This window comes from Elephantulus edwardii, unplaced genomic scaffold (genome assembly GCF_000299155.1).
Source record: "Elephantulus edwardii isolate Elephantulus edwardi_28Jun2011 unplaced genomic scaffold, EleEdw1.0 scaffold00192, whole genome shotgun sequence".
Classification (NCBI taxonomy): Eukaryota; Metazoa; Chordata; class Mammalia; order Macroscelidea; family Macroscelididae; genus Elephantulus; species Elephantulus edwardii.
The window spans coordinates 2,096,025-2,112,102 of NW_006399942.1; the positions used below are offsets into that span (position 1 = coordinate 2,096,025).

Here is a 16,078-nt window from a genome sequence, read left to right on the forward strand (position 1 = left end):
TTTTCATGTTTTGCCTCAAATACACTGGTGGTTTCTCACAAATTTATTTATGTAGATATAAGAAACTTACTATTTTTTCTAGTGTTTGGATTAACAGATGTGATGATGATAAGTAAAACTATATAAAAATAAATATGCCAAATGATAATCATGGAATATTCACAACTTTAGTGCCCCTACCTACAGTTGAAGACACAATCAGGGGTTTATAATGGAATATATTAGAATGTACAAGATGATAATGAAAGATTTGCTATCCAAAGTATAGAGAAGTTCCAATGGTTATGAGAAAGTGAGATATGAGGGCAGTGGATATGTTATGGAGGAATATTTCAAAAAAGCTTTTTAACATGAATATTTAAAGTCTTAAATGTATTTTATCACAATAGAAAAACAATTCTTTCTATTCTCTTCTTAACTACTTCCAAACACTGATCACTTCATTCCAAATAATTTTGGGATAGCAAAATGGACTTCAAAATTGTGGTAGGTTAAGTTAAAGAAATTAGGAACTTTTGGCAACATATAAATTATTCTATAGAAAATAAGTTCTAAAACTGTAGTCTTTCTTAAAATCACTGATAACCACAGAGGCTCTATACTATTAATGTATAAAATCTGTTAAATATCAAATTCATCCCTTACTCCTTCCAAGTAAAAGATAAGATAGAGTTCTCAATGTTCCTTGAGAAAGTATCCAAAGAGTAAATGTTTCAAGATTAAACTGGAATAATCCTATATACGCAAGGTGTTTTCCTTGTTCATACTCCCTGCTGCAACCAATAGATGAAAAGTAGGAGGGATACAGGAAAGGCAGGATTTCCTTATTAGATGGATGTACCATTCAGTTAGTTCTTTTTTCATCAGGAAATACAGAGTCTTATAGGATATAGTTAAGTCAGAAGAACCACGTCCTGACCAAGATACAAAGGAGACACCCCTCTGCAGGTAATAATGTGGCTAATTCATGGTTCTTGCAGTATCTTTAATTCAGAATCTTATTTTCCACTATTTCATATTGGTTCTTAATCAAAAAGAACCTTGGAGACATTGAGGAGGAGGCTAGTTTATAGGAGCAATGGTAAAGTGAACTGGCAGAGTTTGTGAAACAGTTGCTTGTATGGACCTTCATTAATGAAGAACTCAGAAGTCAGCACACTAAGCAGTGTTATTACTGTAGAATAAAAAACATACACAAAGTGATTTTTATAGTGTGAATGTTTGATATCAGAACTCCAAAGTAAGTAAATGGGACAAAAATCCATGAGGAAAGCCAAGAAAAGACCTCAAGGATGTGTGAAGAGTCCCAGGATAAGGTGGTTTCAGAGAAGACCAAAAGACGAAGGAATTCCTTATGAAACACTATCTAGAATTTCATCATGTAAAATAAGAACCAGATTGAATCATAAATATAAGGCCAAATCTAAGCGATGCTGATTGCAAATATGAAAATAAAGAGGTAGGATATGAAGTTGTGTTTCACTGGTATATGTAAAACAGGTTATATAGAGGGTTTTTTGGGGGGACGGGTGAGAGCAACACAATGAAACAAGAAATATAGACAAGACTAAAGAAAAGTGACTGGAGAGAAAAGTGAAAAGCTGAACTGAAAAAGGTCTGAAAGTTGTTTGAAGGAATGCTTGACCGCATAGACAGTGTTTTCAATACATGTATGCCCTGTCATCTTTTAACAGCTGAGTCTTATGCAAGATAGCAGCATCATGCTTAGACCAGTCATAATCAAAGACATTGCTATTCTTAGTTTCTGTTGAATTTATTTCAACTCATAGAGATTGAGATTGTTCACAGCTTCAGCTTGCTTGGCTCCACGGTCAACACTCTTGGCACCAGCAGTCTGGAAATAAAAAAACATATTTCAATGGGAAAGTCTGCTGTTAAGGACCTCTCTAAAGTACTCAAGAGCAACGGTGTCTCTCTGGAGACCAAGGTGTGCCTGATACAGGCCATGGTCTTTGTAATCACTTGTTATGCATCAGAGAGTTGGACAATGACCAGGGAGGACAGAAGAAGAATTGATGCCTTTGAGCTGTGGTGCTAGAGAAGAGTATTGAATGTACCATGGACTGCCAAGAAAGCAAACAGATTGGTTCTGGAGAGGATTAAACCAAGCAACTCCTTGGAGGCAAGGATTCTGGGGCTTTGTCTGACATACTTTGGACATGTTGCAAGGAAGGACAGGTCCTTGGAGAGGCACATAATGCTTGGGAGGGTGGAGGGATGGTGCAGGAGGGGAAGACCCTCTATGAGATGGATTGATTCAGTGACTGGGGTAATCGGGATGGGTGTGTCAGAGGCAGTGCAATTGGCACAGGATAGAGCAGGGTTTAGGGCTGTTGTACATAGGGTCGCTATGAGTCGCAAACGACTCGACGGCACATAACAGCAACAACAACAACAACATAGTGACTCAATGTGTGAAAAGTAACATTTCTATGTAGAGTTTTCTTGATTTTTACTTTTCAGAAACTGCTTATCTATTGTGTTTCCAGAGGTGTCACTGGCTAGGCTGAATGGTCAGATTTTCAGCTTGTATTTGAATATTTGACTCCAGCATGTTTGGTTCCTAAAATATCCTATTGATCACCTATTATGTGCTAAGTGCTGTTACAGAAGACTTTGAGGATAGAAGAGAATATTATATAATCCCTATCTTACCAATATTTTTATTCTAATGAATACCAAAATACTGTTTTACTCCAGCTCTGCTTTCAATCCATAATACAGTTATCATGACCTTTTATAAAATATAAATATATTTACTGTAGTTTCCTGGTCAAAGTCCTACAGTGGCTTTGCCTTGCTTTGTATCTAATGTCAAGTATTTTTCAAGTGACTTTCAAAGCTCTTTACAATTCAATCTTAAATTGTTATCTTAACCGTTGTATAAGCAGGACATTGAAACTGACTCTCAGGACTCTGACTTACACTTCTGGGTAATAATGCATCATTCACCAAAATAGGGTACACTGGATAATAATGCACCACCTGGAAGAGACCCAGTTTTATGGCAAGAGGTCATAATGTAAAACTGATTCAGTCAGGAATTAGGCAGAAACATTAAATGGGTCCAAAGGGGTTTTGATGATGATTCTAGAAGCTGATACATTTAAGGATAGGTAGGTTATGATTCCCATTATCATACTTATAAACTGCATATCTCCAGAATCTTTGTAAATCTCATTTATAGTAACTTTCCCTAAGGTAGACACAAGTTTTTGTGATTTTTTTTTTGGTATTTTTCTTTCACACAAGTCTGGTACAGGAGCCTTTTTGTCTGTATACTCAACAATCTGGAAACACGTAAATATTTTCCTGTCCATTCATGCAAATATTGTAGAAAGATTAAACAATTAAGATTTCTAAATTACTCAAGTATGCTGAGCCAAATATCTGAGAAGCTGTACTCTAGTCAGAGAAATGTGTCATCAGGAGTGGAGGAAGACTCATCAATAACCTGCATTATGCAGTTGACACAATTTCTGAACTTGTGGAAGAAGATCAAAGAATGCAGCTTTGATGTGAATTACATCTCAATGTCAAGGAAACAAAGATTCTTACCACTGGACTGACAGGCAACATTTTGATGGATGAAGAGGAGATTGATTAAAGCTGTCAATAGTTTCATCTTATTTGGATCCACAACACCCTTGTTGCCAGCAGTCAGAAAATAAGGAGACACATTGCCCTGGGAAAATCTGTGGTTAAACATCTCCAAATATTGAGGAATAATAATATCAGTTTGAGGAATAAAATAAGTCTAATTGAGGCCATAGTTATTCTGATCATGTGCTTTGGATCTGAGAGCTAGACAGTGAACAAGGATAACAGAAAAAGAATTGACACCTTTGAACTGTGGTGTTGGAGAAGAACACTGAAAATCCCATGGCTGGCCAAGAGAACAAACAGATATGTTTTGCAGAGGTTGCAGCCAGAGGGCTCTTTGGAGACAAGGATGATGAGACTTCTCCTCACACACTTTGGTCATGTTGCTAGGAGGGCATCTTTCTTGGAGAAGGAAATGATGCTGGGAAAGGTGAAGGGTCAGCTAAGGAGAGCAAGACCTTCAGCCAGGTGGATTGACAAGGTGACTATCATAATGGGCTCTTGTGTATCAGAAAGTTTGAAGATGGCATGGGATAGAGGGTTCAGATCTTTAATTAATAGGGTTGCTATAAGTAGTACTCGATTCAACAGCAACTAACAATAACAAGAAGTCAGAAATACAATACATTGTTTTGTATCCTTAATTGTAATGTATGCATGATGCAGAAATTAACAGGAAAATATTTTCAGAATTAAAGGTGTGAAATTCTGTTAATTTAAAAATAGGAGTTTGAAGGAAGATTGAAAACAAGACACTAGGATTTTATTTAACCTAATCTTGAAATAAAATATAGTGTAACAGGAAAGGGGTAATCATAGAGTTACACAATTCGATGGGTGGAGGCAGAGGTGAGTAAAGGAAATTGGAAAGAGTCATTGAACAACAACCATGTAAAACATAAGATATCTAGCAGTCAAATTCCATTAGATTGACAAGCCTTAGGGAACTTGGTGTCCTGCTGCAAGAAGCTGTGCAGCAATCCCAAAAGGACGTGGTTCCAATTGGGTAGCTACTCTGCAGAAGTAGGATGAACAATCTCCTCCCATTCAATTTAGTGCCTCTGAAACCCACTGGAGGGTCAACTAGGAGTCAGTTCCAACTTAACAGTACACCACAACATTTAGTATTATGCAAACAAATGAGTAAAAAACCCCAATGAGATTTATAAGCTTTCACTCAAATATAATAGATTTTAAAACAAATTATTTTGCATTATGCTGTATATTCTGAAAAAAGTGTCTTTACACCATAATCATTGTCATTTTCCTAAATTATGACAGAGGAAAAATATGTGGGGGGCTGGGGTGTATGTGTACTCCTGCACACATGTGTGCATGAGTGTCTAGGAATTGAATAGATGTGACAGGTTTCTTAGATCCGTATAATTCATTTAAAAAATTTAAGTTCTCCTTTTTTACAAGCATCATTAGAAAAACAAAATTTTCCTATAACTGAAAAACAATAAAGTTATCTTCGAAAACTTTAGTGTTTACAAGCACGGATATCTGTTTAAAGATTCAGGCGCACCTGTCCCTAGACATGTTATTTTCAAATGCTTCCTATGCTTCTGAAAGTTGGAAAACAAATAAAGAAGGCCAAAGAAGAGTTACTGCTTTTGAGTTATGGTGCTGGAGACGACTACTGAATATCCCATATACAGCCAAAAGAACAAATTAATGTGTCTTAGAGGAAGCACAACATGTTACTCCTTAAAGGCAAGGGTGGTAAAACTTTATCTTGAGTATTTTGGACATGACTGCAGGAAGGGTTTGTTCTTGAAAAAAGACAGAATGCTGGGAAAGGTGAAGAAAGGCTCTCATCAAGATAGATACAGTGACCGTGCTCAGACAACCCAAGACTTGAGCATGGTGGAGGTCATGAAGAGGCTACAGGGTAGGTCAGGGTTCCAATATGTTGTCCATAGGGTCTCCATGGATCGTAGTTAACTGCACGGCCTCTAACAACAATAATCTTCAAAACCCATACCAACACCTTTTAATGTCACAATCACATTTTAGCCTCAAGGAAATATTCTTTTCTTTATTCTTAAAATTGTTATTAAATGTCTCATTGGACAGTCTGATTAAAGACATTCTCCAATTATCTCTTCCTGTTTCTTTACTTTCAGGGGTTGAAAAGGAAAGATGAAGGCTTTAGTACTAACTGGACTTATCGTGACCTGTGCCATTTGCTTCCAGGTAAGATTCTTTACATTTATGGAGGAATGTATTTGAAATGAGAACTGCCTAAAATTGAAAGTTACGTGATAGTAAAACAGAGTTTAGAATAAGATTACGGCATTACATTAAAAAAGAAAAAGAAAATAAAAGAAACAACATGAGTTAGAAGACATCAAAAAAACTACCTCCTACTTTCTATAAAAGTCTAATTCCATGGATTTTTGGACCCACATTGGACTTTTGATTGAAGAGACTCACATTCGAAAGTAGGACAAGCAGGAAAGAAGAGAATGAAAATGGAAAAAAAGGAAATAAAGAGACTATCCTTTGAAAACTGAAACAAGATAGGTGGTTTCTGAGACAGGGTAAAGTTCAAGACCATTAGTGCACAATTCTAAGACGAGGCTGAAGTAGTCTCACTCATAGAAATCGCCTGGATCCGTGCACAGGAGTGAAGTGGTAGGAATACAACAATGGAGAAACAGGCTGAACTTGGATGTGTTTCTCCAGTGTTGTTTATCAAGTATGCACAGATGGGTGATTAAGCAGAAAAGGGTCATTGGCTTGAGCATCAGCGAGTTGTGAGAACTCTTGGCTTATTGACTTGATTTGGCGCCCTGTGGAGCCTAGGGTTGAGTGAGGAGACAATGACAGATCTGGAACACAGAAGTGTGGCCTCCTGAACTTGAAGCTGATGGCCATTTGAACCCAGCCACAGATGGATGGCAATGAGTGGACCAGAAACCAACCAGCTAACAAGAAGATAATCCATGCTGTGAGCTAGAGTCCATTGCTGCAATCAGAGGGCTTGCTCTGAACTGAACTTTGCTTCTGGATACAGATGCTCAAAGTTTCCAACTTGAACAGAGGATCCTTCAGCAAAAGGAACATGCTTGTTCCCACAGAGTACTGGTTTGATAGGATGGGCAAAGCATAAACGGGCTATCTTAAAAGGAAGGGTTATTAGGGTATGAGGCATGAAGTAGTTTACATGCTTTCACAAAAGTAGTTATTAGGAAGATGACCATAAGGAAAAAACACTCCTACAAGATAAATGAATGGAATAGAATGAAAATTAAAGATTGTATGAAGCAAAATTTAAAGAAACCATCAAAGTCAAGCTTCAAGTTACAGTTCTGAGACATGTTGTTGTTGTTGTTAAGTGCCATCGAGTCGCAGGCTACTCATAGCGACCCTATGAAGGAGAGTCCTCGACGCTTGTGTGTCTTTCATCCTCTCTCCAGGTTCATAGGGTTTCCGGAGGCAAGCTATTATGGAAGTGGATGCCACTCCTCCTTCCACGCTTGTTTAATCAGGGAGCTCCACCCCACCCCTTTCTCCAGAGACCGCCACAACAAAACAACACAACTCCCAAGTACACAGCATCATGCTCTCTGGCCAAAGGATCACAGCCACCCTGGGTGGGGCAAACCTGGGCGATTATGGCCATCTCCTCCCTCCTCTTCTCCTTTTGGGCTTGAAGCCACTGCTACCTTCAACCCAAGGCCAAGCGTGGCTTCCCTGGCTCCTGGAGGCAGAGTCGCCTTTCTCTGGAGACCGCCACAACACAACACAACTCCCACGTACAACTCCCACGTCTGTAGTATGTTCTGAGACATACTATAAGCAAAATCTTGAATGATCCAGGAAACATCAAGAAATGATGGAAGCAATTACACACAATCACTATATTAGAAATAATTGGCAAAAGACTTATTATGAGAAGTACCATATTATCAAGAAGCAATGAGGACAGAAGAAGAAGTTCAAGCTGTACTGAAGGCACTGGCAAAAAAATTAAGTTGTCAGGAATTTATAGGACTAAGTAATTACTAATTAACATGTTTTAACTAACAGATATAGCCGTAGAGATGCCTTTAAGTCTATGCCAGGAAATTTGGAAGACAGCCGCTTTGTCAACTGACTGAAGAGATCCATATTTGCTCCTTCCTATTCTCAAAAAAAGGTGATCCAACAGAATGAGGAAATTACCAAATATCATTACTATCACAAACAAGCAAATATGGATAAAGATCATCCAAAAACATCTAGAACAATACATTGACAGGGAACTGCTAGAAGTTTAATCTAGGTTAGAAGAAGCCATGAAACTAGTGATATTAATGCTAATGTCAGATGGTTCCAGAGGAATGTTTGTCTGTATTTCATTGACTATGAAAAGGAGTTTGACTGTGCAGGTAACAACAAATTGTGGCTAATCTTGAGGAGAACGGGAAGTCCAGAACACTTGATTGTGCTTATACAAAACCTATAATGGGACCAGGAAAGACAGTTCTCAGAAGAGAACAAGGAAACACTGCTTAATCAAAAATCATGAAAAGGAGTGATCCAGGATGCATTTTGTCTCCATACCTTTTCAATCTACTTGCAGAACAGATCATGTAGGAGGCTGAGCTTCACGAAGAGGACTGTGGCATCAGGATTGGAGGAAGGCTCATCAACAACAGACTTTATGCAGATGATACAATATTGCTCTTTGAAACTGAGGGACACCTGAAGTGCTTGCTATAGAAAGTAAAGGACTGTATTTTTCAATATGAATTGAAGGTCAGCATTAGGAAGACAAAGATTCTCACCACTGTGTCAATAAGCAGCACCATGATAGGTAGAGAAGATATTGAGGTTGTCCATAGCTTCAGCTTGCCCAGCTCCACAGTCAATACTCCAGAAGTCAGGAAATCAAAAGACAAATTGCACTGGGAAAATCTGCTGTCAGGGACTTCTCCAGAGTACTGAGAAGCAATGATGTCAGTCTAGAGACTAAGCTGCACCTGATCCAGGCCATGGTCTTCACAATTACTTGCTATGCATCAGAGAAAGGGACATGTCTGAAGATGACAGAAAAAGAACTGATGTCTTTGAGTTGTAATACTGGAGAAGAAATGGACCAAAAAAAAAAAAAAAAAAAGGTCTGTCGTGGAGAGGGTGAAACAAAGTTTCTCCCCCTTGAAGGGCAAGATTTTGAGGCTACATATCACACATTTTGGGCACAAGGCCAGGAGAGACAAAACCTTGGAGAAGTTCATCATCATAAACATAAGAGAGGGTGGAGGGAGAGCAAAGGAGAGGAAGACCAGGGATGAGATGGATTGACACAGTGACTGGGATACTGGGGGTAGATGTACTGAAGTCAGTGAGACTGGCTCATGACAGAGCAGGCTTCAGAACTGCTGTACATAGGGTTGTTATGAGTTGCAGGCAACTTGATGACACATAACAAGAACAATATAGAGATGATACAGTCTAAAGTGAGGAGGACTTGAAGCATTTGCCACAGAAGATCAAACACTGTACACTTCCATACATCTCAATGTCAGAAAACAAAATTTCTCCACGCAACTGATGTTTTTATGTGCCATTGAGTTGCTTGCAACCCTACACAAAACAGCTCTGAATCTTTCACTATCCTGAACAGATTTCATTATCTGACACATCTACCCTTGTTATCCCAGTCATCTATGGTCTTCTTCTCTTGTGCTGTCTCTCCCTCTTTCCAAGCATGATATCCCTCTCCAAAGACTAATCTCTCCTGGCAACATGCCCAAAGTTTATGAGATGGAGCTTCAAAATACTTATCTCTAAGAACCAGCCTGGTTGTTGTTGTTGTTGTCATGTGCCATCGAGTTGCTTGCGACTCATAGCGACCCTATGTACAACAGCCCTAAACTCCACTCTGTCCTGTGCCAATCGCACTGTCTCTGACACTCCCATCCCAATTATCCCAGTCACTGAATCAATCCACCTCATAGAGGGCCTTCCCCTCCTGCGCTGTCCCTCCACCCTCCCAAGCATGATGTCCCTCTCCAAGGACCGGTCTCTCCTCACAACATGTCCAAAGTAGGTTAGACGGAGCCTCAAAATCTTGCCTCCAAGGAGCCACCCGGTTTTAACCCTTTCCAGGACAAATCTGTTTGTTTTCCTAGCAGTCCATGGTATTCTCAGTACTCTTCTCCAGCACCACAGCTCAAAGGCATCAATTCTCCTTCTATCCTCCTTGGTCATTGTCCAACTCTCTGATGCATAACAAGTGATTGCGAAGACTATAGCCTGTATCAGATGCACCTTAGTCTCTAGAGAGACACCATTGCTCTTCAGTACTTTGGAGAGGTCCGTAACAGTAAACTTTCCCATGGCAATGCGCCTCTTAATTTCCTTGCTGCTGGTGCCAAGACTGTTGACTACAGAGCCTAGCAAACTAAAAAAAGATGGAGAAAAGATTGTAACTGTCAATAACTTCATCTTATTTAGACCTGCAGTCAAAACCCGTGATACCAGTAGTCAGGGGATCAGGAGAAGTATTGCAACGGCAGTCTGTTGTTGTTAAGTGCTGTTGAATCACCGATAACTCATAGCGATCCTACAAACAAAAGACCTGAACACTTGTATAACTTTCATTGTTTCTCTAAGTTCATAGAATTTCCAGAGGCAAGCTGTTTTGGAAGTGGGTGCCACTCCTTCCAAGCCTGTTATAACATGGGAGCTCCAGTAAACACTGTCTACCATGGGTAACCATTATCACATTTGACACATCAGTGTCACAGTGTTCAGCATCACAGCAACTACGAGTTATCTCTGTACAACAAATTGACAGACCAGTATTATACCACTTAGAAGAGTGTTTGACCAAAAACAAGTAAAACCAGGCCTCAAGGCCATAGATTAAAATCACCCCCCTTTGGCTTGGTAGCATAACTCTCCAACAGAGCTCTATGACTCATTGCAATTCTATGAACAACAGATCTAACCCTTGTAAAGTCTGTAGTCCTCTTCAAATTATTGAAGAGCAATGATGTTAGTTTGAGGACTAAGGTGTATGCCTGATTCAGGTCATGATCTTTTCAATCACTTACCATGCTTCCGAAGGCTAGACAATGAATAAGGAAAGAAGAATTGATGCCTTTCAAGTGTGGTGATGGAAAAGAGTATTGACTATCTCAGGGACATCCCCAAGAACAAACAGATATATCCTGGAGAAAATGCAGATAGAGTTCTCGTTGGAGGCAAAGAGGACAAACTTTCATGTTACATACTTTGGACCTTTGCTTGTTATTGTTATTGTGTATGATAGAGTAGGAACCAATTCACTGCTGACCCTTCAGGGGGTTTTAAAAGGAAGTTTAATCTCACAGAAGGAGATTTTCCATTTTTCTTCCATGAAGCAGCTGGTGAATTTGAACTACTTCAGAATTGCAGTGTATCATACTTGGGAAGATGGAAGGTCATCAGAAGAGAGGAAAACCCTCCATCAGATGGATTGACACAGTGACTGCAGCAATGAGCTCAAAGTTGTCAGAACTGATTAAGATGGCACAGGATAGGAAAGGATTCAGATCTGTTGTTTGTAGGGTCACTGTGAGTCGTACTTGACTCACAACACCTATCAACAATAATATCAAAACTCATAAAAACATGTGTGTTTAAAATCACTGGATGAAGAAGAAAACAATATGACTCATGGAAGGGAAAGAAGGAGGAAAATCGGAAAGAAAAAGCAGAGAAAGTAAGGAGTTATCTGATGAGAAAGAGAAGGTATGCAAAAATCTTCTTGTAAATTTAAAAGGCTAGAATTAAAATAAAAAAGAAATACAAAGATTCCCAATTATTTTCAAAGTGCATGTGCTTCCCAACCTCCATTCTTAAGAAGTTGCTCTCTGGAGATGAAAAAGTCGGAGTGAGAAAACTCTTCTCTCAAGTTTATACCCCTTCAGCTTCTTTCTGGGTTTATTACATTCTTATGATCAAAAGCTATATTTTCTTTCACTTAAAGCATAACTAGAAAGCAGGTAGTAATTCCCATTAATATATAAAGCAATTATATTTCGTATTCTAAAGCATGATTTGCACAACTATTGTACATTTCTTTTAGCTTTGGTCTCTAGAATTTTATGCCTTTTTTTCATTTCCTTTCAGTTTCATTTGCAGAGGGCTTTTTAAAAAAATACACAATTTTTTCTGTACTTCTGATTTGATTATGTACTCTTTTCTAGATCTTTTTAATAATTACTTGATCATAGAACACAATGTTTTAGAATTACTGTGATTTTCAAGTGTCACTTCACAAACTATGTTTAATTTTAAGGCTATTCCCCTCTCGCATCAATATAATTTTATCATAGAATTCTTTGCATAGCTTTGAGTGTCTTAAGCAATATTTTTAAAGGAAACTTAAACTGATTTTTGTCTAATTTTTATTATATCCAACTTCTTAAACTCAGTATCACGTGAATCTCTTTCCAGTCATTTCAAAACTAAAGTTTAGCTATGATATTTTCATTAAGATTCAAGAGGCATAATTACTTTAACATGTGATTCTTTGTTAAATTAATAAAAATAAAAAATAATTTTTAATCTACAGTCCTTAAAGCCAAGACAAATGTAATAGAGTTGATGATGGTATTTGGCCAAATTTATTAACTTAATTTCCAAAAATATCTTTCTGTAGATTTTTATAGCTAATGAATAAGTTACTGAAAAGCAATGTGCTTTCTTAGTTGCAGCAATTAAGCACTTGGATGTTTTCTTTGTGGCTTAACAGTTAAATATGTGGCTTCTTACCCAAAGATTGGCTATTGGAAACCCACTAGGAACTCTGTTTATCTCATAAACTTTACAACTTTGAAAAATATATGGGTCGGTTATGTTCTGTCACGTACGGTCACTTAGCATTGATGCCTGCTTGTTGGCACCCAATAACAACAATAGGTGTTCTCTCTAATGATCACATATTTTAATTATGTATAACTTATATATGACTCTCAAAGCAAAAGCATCCTTAACCTGAGGAATAGAGACCACTTCATAGTTATAGATGAAAATAAACATAATACTTGACTGAATGTTTCACTTGGTATTATCACCTACTCTTTGCCTCCTACAGTTGAGTGAGTGTCAGCAGTCACAGCAAAGGCCAAGAAGAAAGCCTGTCAACAGTAGACAAGCCCAAAGCTCTGCTAGTAGAATACCACAGAGACGGTCTCCATCAACCCAGCTCACTGGAAAGTCTCAAGCGCTGTCTGGTGACCCTGCCTCACCTGTCAACTCTCAAAAATCAAAGTCCCTCCATGCTAGGGTTGCATCTCCTTCTGTGTTGACTGGCAAAGCAGTCAGTGGAGTATCCCCAAATTCTAGGACATCAGCTGTAAAGAAAAAATCTGTCAGGTCTTTGCAAAGACAAAAGCTACAAGATAATTATAAGAGCTCTGCCAAGAAAGGATCGGTATTCCAGTCATCTGGTCTAACAGGACAGAATGCTCCACTGAGCACAAGTAAACTGACAAATGACAAGAAACAGTCAAGACAGGCTACCAGTAGGTCAAAACCAGCTTTAGCCACCATAAAAAGTCAGAGTAAGTCTAAAAAACCCCTGTCTGTCTCTGACAAGAAACACCAGGCTAAGCCAAGAACATCAGCAAAAAATGTTTCATCCTCAAAGAAAAGTACAAAAAAATCTAAGCAGTCCCAAACCACCTCTGCTAAGAAACAGTTAACTCAACCCACAATTAAAGAAATTTCAAAAACATCTTCACCTAAGAGCAAATCTCCTAAAGAAGCCCTGTCTACAACCTTCAAGAAACAGTCTTCTAAGGCGACAGCAATAGAAACTCCACTGAAAACTCCAAAGTCAAAGAAAAGCCCAAATAAGTCAAAGAGACAGCTGACTTCATCTGCCAAGAAAAAGCAGAATCAGTCCACAGCAGTTGAAAGAAGTTCAAAAACAACCTTAGCCAGACAGAAAAGTCTGAAGACACAAAATAATGAGCCATTAACTACAACCAAGAGGAAGCAAAGTAAGGCAAGAGCAACAAAAGCAGCTTCCAAACCCAAAAAGCAAAGTCTAACTAAATCTAAAAATGTACCATCTAAGTCAGATAAGAAAACACTGAATAGGGAAGTTCAAGCAGCTAAACTAGCCAAAATATCTCAAGCAAAATCAAAAAATGGAAGGAAATCTAAAAACTCTGTTGTTGCTTCTTCTCCTAAGAAAAAGACAGCAACAACTAAAACATCAGAAATAAAATCTCTTGCCTCTAAGAAAACACCAAATAATAAAAAAACATCTACACCTGCCAAGAAAAAGTCGACAGCAGTGGCAACAAAAAGGAAATCATCTACCGGCAAAAGTAAAATAGCAAAGAAATCTAAAATATCCTCTGCTGCACCTGCCAAGGAAAAAGTTACTCAGCCTAAAATGCAAAAGTCCATCACTATAGCTAAAAATTCTTTGCCTAAAACTTCCAGGAAGCATTCAAGTCAAACAAAGAATGGCAGCCCTCCAGTTTCCAAAAGCTCTGTATCCAAAAAGAGGAATGTCAACAAATCTCAGTCTATATCTGCAAAGAAACAACAGAATAGTAGAAATCCCATTAAACCACCTACAGAAACATCCCTGGCCAAAAAGAAAGTCACAAAGAAAAGCAAAAAATCCCTGTCCACATCCGCCAAGAAACAATTGAATCAGCCAACACCAAAGTCCAAACCTCCTGTAAAGGCTAGAAAACCTCTGAAAAAGACTGCACCAAAAAGACATCTAACCAAGAAAAATGCTCAGAAGAAATCTATTCCTGCCAAAAAACAAAAGAATAAACCTATAGTAGGTAGAGGGACTCCTAAATCACCTTTAGTAAAAAGTAAACCCCTACAGCAATCTAAAAAACCTGCAATTCCACCAGGAAATAAAAGCAAATCCAATAAAAGACTTCCCAAACCTAAGAAAGGCGCAAATACTTTAAAACCCTTTGGAGAATTAAAAAAGCCACCTCTTGCAGCAGGCAAAATTGTAAAACAATCTAGCAAAAAGATATCTGGCAAGAAAAGGGTAAAATTATCTAAAGCAAAAGGATCTAAACCTGCTTCAACTAAAGGAAAAAAATGTCCATTTTCCCAGGATGTACAAAGTAAACGTAAACCTTTCGAGAAAGTCTCAAAACTGTTTCTGCCACCTTTCTCCAACTCTCTTTTACCTAATTTTATATCACACCCTTTTGCTGAATTTCAGCCTCACCCAAAAAAACCTTGTCCACGACCAACTCTACAACCTAAACGTCCGAAAGGATGTCAGAGTTCCTCCCACCACCACCACCACCACCATCATCCTAATTTGCCTCATAAACTACCTCACTATGAATCTCAGACTAATGCACCAAGCGCGGGAGTCGTTACAACTGAGTCAGCTCACTTGACTAATAATATCCCAAGCAATGCAACCGCTATTGAACTTGGGTCAATTACTAATTTAGCCACAACCACTGGTACTGAATCCAATAGTAAAACATCTGTGTCAGTTACCTCAACTAGCACAACTGCTACTGAAATTCAAGGATCAGCTACAACAACCTCAATGACTACCACCACAATGCTAGTGACATCAACCATTAACTCAACATTAAGTGCCGCATCCACAAAGATCGCCTCAAACGTCGAAGCTGGTGCCACATCTCTCGTAACTTCTGCTTCCACTACTGCATCCAATGCCTCAGATGATGAAAAAAATGCAACAAATGTTTCCACTGTTCAGACTGTCCAGACTGCCACTATAACTTCAAATGTTTCAAGTACCTCTGCTGCTGCTGCCACTACTGCAATACCTTCCACACCAACAGGAGTTTCTGTCCCTATCAACGATAAAACCACATCTTCAGTCACAAGTGCCACAACCTCTACTGTTGCTTCTAACTCCACTGGACCTAGCATTGCTGCCACAACCAACAGTGCTGCCACAGTTACACATCCTGTGGCTTCCTCCTCCACAACTTACCCCAGTGCTTTAACCACTGGTGGAGAAATAACCTCTCTTGATTCTACTACAGCAGGGGATGAAATTACTACAGAATTAACAGCTGACACAGAAGCTACCACAATAGTGATTGAAGAGACCACTGAATCAGCAGATGACACAACCACTGAAACTACTACTCTAATTAATGAGCAAACCAGTGAATCGACTGATACAGCTCTCATCACATCTCCATATGATGGAGCCACCACCCCTGTACCTGATGCTACAACCATAGCCACAACTCCTACAGAAGCCACCACAACCCTTGGAAATGATGTATCAAGGTCAGCCAGTCTGGCTACAACTCTTGATTTTACCACCATGCAAATATCTGGTATTTCTACCACTGTTAATTCTAATTCTGCCTCAGCAATAGCATCAGGTACCACAGTTGCACCTGGCACAGCAACCACAACTAATCTAAGTGCTACCACCACAATGGGAGGTGAGACTACCACTGAAACAGCAGATGAAACA

At 38.8% G+C, this 16,078-nt stretch overlaps 1 protein-coding gene across 1 annotated transcript in view; it reads left to right on the top strand.

Moving 5' to 3' along the window:
- The first annotated feature begins 11,280 nt into the window (after nt 1-11,280).
- The window catches only part of LOC102856389 (flocculation protein FLO11-like), a 6,557-nt gene continuing 1,759 nt past the window's right edge, over nt 11,281-16,078 (top strand). The window contains exons 1-2 of the mRNA XM_006896840.1: nt 11,281-11,355; nt 12,704-16,046. Coding sequence (XP_006896902.1) covers nt 11,281-11,355; nt 12,704-16,046 — 3,418 coding nt within the window. The remainder of the gene's footprint in view (nt 11,356-12,703; nt 16,047-16,078) is intronic.